The sequence below is a fragment of the Octodon degus genome, unplaced genomic scaffold (assembly GCF_000260255.1).
Source record: "Octodon degus isolate 3935 unplaced genomic scaffold, OctDeg1.0 scaffold00025, whole genome shotgun sequence".
NCBI classification, from domain to species: Eukaryota; Metazoa; Chordata; class Mammalia; order Rodentia; family Octodontidae; genus Octodon; species Octodon degus.
This window is the reverse complement of record NW_004524601.1, coordinates 19,024,896-19,031,347: the sequence shown is the minus strand read 5'-3', so window position 1 is coordinate 19,031,347 and position 6,452 is coordinate 19,024,896. Positions and strand designations below refer to the sequence as shown.

At 40.4% G+C, this 6,452-nt stretch overlaps 1 protein-coding gene across 1 annotated transcript in view; it reads left to right on the top strand.

Annotated features, from left to right (window-relative positions):
* Itga4 (integrin subunit alpha 4) overlaps positions 1–6,452 on the top strand; it is an 89,115-nt gene that overhangs the window by 77,982 nt on the left and 4,681 nt on the right. The window contains exons 22-25 of the mRNA XM_004628644.2: positions 449–539; positions 2,611–2,718; positions 3,790–3,915; positions 5,000–5,119. Coding sequence (XP_004628701.2) covers positions 449–539; positions 2,611–2,718; positions 3,790–3,915; positions 5,000–5,119 — 445 coding nt within the window. The remainder of the gene's footprint in view (positions 1–448; positions 540–2,610; positions 2,719–3,789; positions 3,916–4,999; positions 5,120–6,452) is intronic.

Here is a 6,452-nt window from a genome sequence, read left to right as displayed (position 1 = left end):
CAATAATGGAACCTAGAAAAAATGGGGTATACCGATGAATGTCCATTTTGTATCTGTGTATTCAAAGTGGTTGGGATGGATATATAGTTGCATTCTCTTAATGAATAGAATGATTTGTTCTAATGGTGTTTGTAAATGGGATCACAAGTCCGCGTCTTGTACAGCAATTAACCACTAAGAAGAATATATGCAGTGTATTATTTGTTGAAAAAAAAAAAAGTGGGACAGTAGTCAGCACAGTGGGGCAGGCAGGCAGGCTTAGGATAGGAAGGTATGAAAATATTGAGAATAAAACATTTGGCCTCAGTTTTCTTACTTGGTCAAATAAAAACCCATGAACAGGAACAAGGATCCTGTGTAACTCTTACATATGCTGTAACGTGTGTACAGAGAAAGACCACAGTCCCTCTTCAGAGAACGCCTTTCATTCCAATTTTCTTCCTTTCAGGTTTGTGAATCCAACTTCCTTCATGTACGGATCTAGTGAGGACGGCGAACCTGAAACATGTATGACCGAGAAGATGAATTTCACTTTCCATGTAAGAAAGGGTGATTGCGTGTGTTCTATCGGAACTGGGCGGATGTCACGGAGGCTCGGCTCCAGTCCTTCTGAAGCGGGCGGCTGTGCTGAGACTCAGACCTTTTCTTTTCACACTGCAGCTTTCCTGTTTCTTATTTTTAGAACTTTTATTAGTACATGTTTGCCTTACATAATGATTATATTCCTCATAGGGAATCGGTCCACATGCATAGCACACTTCGGTCTTTGTGCTTCCCTTTGCCCTCCCTACCCTTCCTAGTTCCTCTCTTTCTCTGTGTCCTTCCTAATTGCAGAAGAGCTGTTAGGCCTCGTCTCCTCACAGGACAGCTCACACTGAGGTTGTGCTTGCAGCACTGGGGTGAGCTGACCCCATAGGAGATACACATGGGATAACAGGCCCAGGGGGGACATCCGTGGATCTCTTCCGGGTTCAAGCCTTACAACAGCCCTCATATTACCGAGTAAAGAAGGCTCCTACCCTCTACTTCTCCACACGTTTATGGGCTATCACTAGCACTTTAGCAATTAGTGAAAAGCAAAGAATCCCATTATGCTGTGGAAATATTAATACATTGATGTACAATTTCTTTTACAAAACTGCTGCCAAACAAATTCTCGTTATGATACATGAGTACCTAATAACAGTGTCTATAAAAAGGTTTAGGATCTAAAGCACTGTGCAGACATTCTTATATACATAATCCATAGATTATGAGTCTTACAGTAAGTACAGTATATTGTTTTCCAAGGTGATGCTTTACAAAATTCGCATCAGAATCACCTGTGGTACATGCACAAAATGTAAATTTCTGGGCCCACCCCAGATCTATTGAAAATAATGACATTAAAATCCCATTGACTCTGTCTCCTTAGTTTTTGTTGTTAGTATACAATGCTGGACAATTTACTCTACCATGAAGTCCCAAGAAATATTTGTTAGGACCCCATAGAGGATTGTGCTGAAAGAGAAAAGATGGACTCTAGAAAGCCTATTAATTAACTTGCCACTAATTGTCAACAAGTATTTTCTAATTAATGGAGAGACAGAGACTAGACAAAAGTACTCCTTGAAGGTCTGAGTGACAGGAGGTGACCAAGGATGAAGCGTCATTGCCAGGTAGACTGACCACTTCCTTACACCATGGTGACCTTCTCCGTAGCCCTGGGCAGCACTGGGTGCCCACCGTGGACCTTTCTTCTTCCCGTGCTCTCTGCTTTTGCGATGAAGCACCCATCCCAAATGTAGATACAGGCTTTCCATCTGTGTCATACACACCCAGATTACTGCAGGTGTGCAAGCCATCCTTCTCTCATTCAGGCATTGCTTAAAACCTTTTTTGGGTACTGATTTTATCATTAAGCTCTCTGTAGGCCACACTTAGGTCTGACCTCCTCTCAGGGATCTGTAATCCCCAAATTTATCAACAGGCATGAAATACCCTTTTGTGTACTTTTATTAAGCACCCATTGCTCTTCATGAAAACCCAGTGACATACTTAACCCATCTTCCAAATCCATTTAGCATTATATTTACCCTAAATAAAACCACATTTTAAAATACATTTTTACTCACTTAGAGCTGATGATTATTTTCTCAGCATGCAGCAACTTTGTGAAAATATAGGAGTTAGAACTAGGACACCAAGAATTCAACGCTTGTCCCTCGTACAGCGTCCATCACTGGACCATCACAAGCGCCTCTGAGAGCTGTGCCTCGCTTGCACCCTCACACACGTTCGCCCATCTCCCAGGCGACAGAGACCAAGCGGCCGTGTTTCCAGAGTGCAGAACGTGGCATGCTAACGTGTGCTCACGACGTCTCTTTCTTAAGTAAGGCTGGACTTTTGGCTAGAAAAAAGAGCTAAAATGAGAAAACTAAAAATTCTGATGAATTAATGAACTTTTAATATCCTGACTATAGACATCCTCTCTGCCTCTGATGTCTCACTGTTCTCAATAAACGCTGACCACTAGATATGTTGCCTGCTCACCCAGAACCACACTGATTTCTGTATTTATATAATGAAGTTGCATCTTTAAATTATTCTAAATTTTTTTTTCCTTGTCAGGTTATCAACATGGGCATTAGCATGGCTCCAAATGTTAGTGTGGAAATCATGATCCCAAATTCTTTTGTTCCCCAAACTGATAAACTGTTCAACATTTTGGATGTCCAGGTAAAACTGAGTTCTGATCTTTATATTCAGTCTATGTTAAGTAATAAAACAAATGTAGTCCAGTCCTTAATTCTTAGTATTGCTAAGTCAGGGATTTCTGTTCCCTTCTTTCAGTCTCATGACTGAATGAATTCATCATGCATTAGTATCATATAGGGCAAGAGAGATAGCTCAGTGAACTAAGCACCTGCTTAAGCAAGCTCAGGGACCGGGGTTCAATCCCCGGCACCATATGTTGTGCTGGTCCTGCTCCCAGGCATGTTGAGCCCACCACCAAGTCTGGGCATGGTGGTACACGCCTTTAATTCCACCACTGGGAGGCTGAAAACAGGAGGATCACGCTGAATCTGAGCTGTGTTGTGAGACCCTGTACCAAATATAGAGCTTTAGAAGTATAGAATAGTGGAACTTCATTTGACTTACACAATTAAACTCTCTTCTATCATGTATACTGAGTAATTAAGACATGTTTTCTTTGTGATATGGATATGTTAAACTAATTTAGTTGGGAGACTTCTCCATGAAGCTTGAAACTGCTATTGAAAGATTAATGGAGCTTTTCAAGGAAAACAAAATTTAAATAACATGAATCTAGTTTTCTCTTATTGATCCATCAGAATTCTTCTTACCTCTAGGTAGCAAAAAAAAAAGTATTTACCAAGTGAAATACATATCTAAAATGTATTTCAGTATATTTTTGAAATCTTGCTTGAATTCCAGATTTAGATAGTAGGAGATACAATTTTATCATCTTGTTTTGCACATAAAGCCAAAGAAAGGTTTAACTGCAGGCTAATGCTCAAATTTATTTTTGTCCTCTCTCATATTCTGTAAGGTTAAGGTCATTCTGTCAGCATAGAACCTAAATCCAACCCTTGACAACTCTGCTGGGATTTTGTTCATGTCTTGCCGTAGAGACTTAAGCTTTCCTAAATAATTCTGTCCAAGTATTTTCATGATCTTTTCACAACTTGATGTAGTTTAGAAAATGTAAGTAATTAGAATTTTTAAACCACATTGTGTCCTTTTCAACATTAAATATAACGTTTTTCTTGCTTTTGGCATTTACAGACAACTACTGGACAATGCAAGTTTGAAAATTATCAAAGGGAGTGTACATCAGGGCAGAAGCGGGATGCTGTGGAGACCTTAAAAGGCATCCTCAAGTTCTTGTCAAAGACTGACAAGAGGGTACTGGTAAGTCTTAGTCCAACATGTTGTAGTTTTCATGTTCTAAAAAAGGCCTGAAGGGTCCAAAATGTACAATGGATGTGAAATGGGAAGAAACTTCTACAAAAAAGAAAAGTAGGGGAGGGGGAAAGAAGGACAGGCAAAAGAAAACAGCAATACAGTTGTACTTCCAGCTTCTCTTAGTTCATTGAGAAAAAAAGTTTATGTCGACATTGTTTGGACAATTTTTCATGCCTCTCTCGTACTATGAGTAACTGCTGCGAAGACAGCAATGCACAACGTATTAGCTATTGTTTTGAAATATTGTGGGTTTTTTTTTTTTTACTTTATTTTTTGCATTTTAGGGAAGGGTCTACAGGGTGTTCAGGGTCTCACTACCAAATCAGACTCATAGTGATCCGCTTGTTTACAGCCTCCCAAGAGCTGGGATTACAGGTGCACACCACCATGCTCAGTCTCCATTGCCCTCTCAGTGCTCCCCGGGGGGTGAGGCCGGGGTTTTTTCCATAACATAAAATTTTTAAAAATAAAACGCATAAAACACTAGTGGGAGCTGCCAGCTGGGTGATGGAGAGAATGCAAGAGTAGGGCACATCCTTGTGTGAAAGGGTAAGCATGATTGGAGGATCAGGAAAGACCCAGCGTTCGCTAGAGATTCCAGCCTCATTATCTACCAAACGACCCTGGTGTGGTCCAATCCGGTCCCAGACCCTTTCAGAACACTGTCGCCTGGACAGCCTCGCCTATTCATTCTCTCCATCCTCATGAGCCTGGGAACAGAAACTAGGTGAGCAACCACCCCGTTCAAATGATGCAGGAGTAGAACACAGAGTCTCGCAGGACTCTGTTACTAAGAATGGCGAGAACACACGCTCCGCTTCGAACACTTCGTTTCTGTTATAACTTACAAAACAAACATTTCGTGTTTTATTTAAAGCGAGTTTTAAATGCCACTGAGGAAAGCAGATATTTGATGGCATGTTCATGGAAAGACAAATTATGAAATGCCATAAAAGATTGTTTTTATGATGATAATTTTGAAGGTAAATGTTGAGAATTTTTAATGTAGTACTTTTATATTCTTTTGTAGTACTGCATGAAAACTGATCCATACTGTTTAAATATTCTATGCAATTTTGGGAAAATGGACAGTGGAAAAGAAGCCAGTATACACATTCAGTTGGAAGGCCGGCCATCCATTTTGGAAATGGTAAGTCTAAAATACATGGACAGCTTCACAGATACATGCATAAATATCTAAGTTTAATCTCATCCAGGCAACATCGTATGAAGGCATTTGACAAATGAAGATATAAATAAAAATTTGGAATAAAACTTAAAATTGATTTCTGCTATCACTTCAGAGCTCTAAAAACTATGGTATAATGGAGTAGTTTAGAAAGCATGCCCAACTCTTTTTAAACCTTAACTAAATCAAAGAAATTGACCATCTTCACATTTCATATAACCTTAAAAATTCTTTTCACAATGCTTTCAATTATCCATACAATCTTTTGAAAGTAGTTATGTAGTAAAATCAAGGCTTTTGTAAAATGAAACTAAACCATCAGAGTATACCAACAATACCAAAACATAATAATGAAAAAAAAAAACACACAATAGAATGACACTTAAAATTTAAAAATAGGGCTGGGGAGATAGCTCAGTGGAATAAGTGTTTGCCGGGCAAACACAAGGTCCTGAGTTCAATCTCTGGTACCTACCCCTCCCACACACACAAAAACACCTACCTGTCTGTTGGACTTTTTATGAAGTGTACTTTGAGATGAAACTATTTTTATCTGAAGTCCTATTGTGCAGTTTCCTCATCTGCTCAGTATGAGCAATGTTTAAGTAGTGTTTAGATTAAATGAGATGATTTATGGCAGCTGTTGGAGGTTTTTTTCTTTCTACAGCAGTCCTGGGGATTGAACTCAGGGCCTGCACACTGAGCTACATCCCTAACCCTTTCATTTTAAAAAAATATTTATTTATTGTTTGTTTATTTGGCACAGGGTCTTACTACGTAGCTCAGACTCATAGTGATCTTCCTGTGTCAACCTCCCCAGCACTGGGGTTACAGGTATGCACCACCACACCCGGTTTAGGGCCAGCAAGGCATGTGGTGCCAGGGATCAAGCCCAGGTCCTGTGCTTGCTAGACAGGTGCTTAGACCACTGAGCTATCTCCCCTGCCCCCTTTTCATTTCGCCATCTCCCTGGGTGGCCCAGATGAGAGAGATTGGTCTATGTCAGCTTCAGCTGTGCTGTCAAGTCTGGAGACCAGGAGAAAGTCCCCTGACTTCTCAGGTTGCCATCTGACCTTCCCCAGGCTTCTCCACAGTGAGATTGCTCATGTTTCAAAGCAGATAATTTTTATTGTCAGGCACTGTCCTGTGCCATGTGTGGTATTTCGCAGCACCCCCTGCTGCTGCCCACCGGACACGGGGGGTACCACGGCCCATCCTGACACAGGTATCTCCAGATAGTGCTCTGAATTTAGACAAAGCTTGTAAAATGTCAAATAATCTTTACACAGTAGTT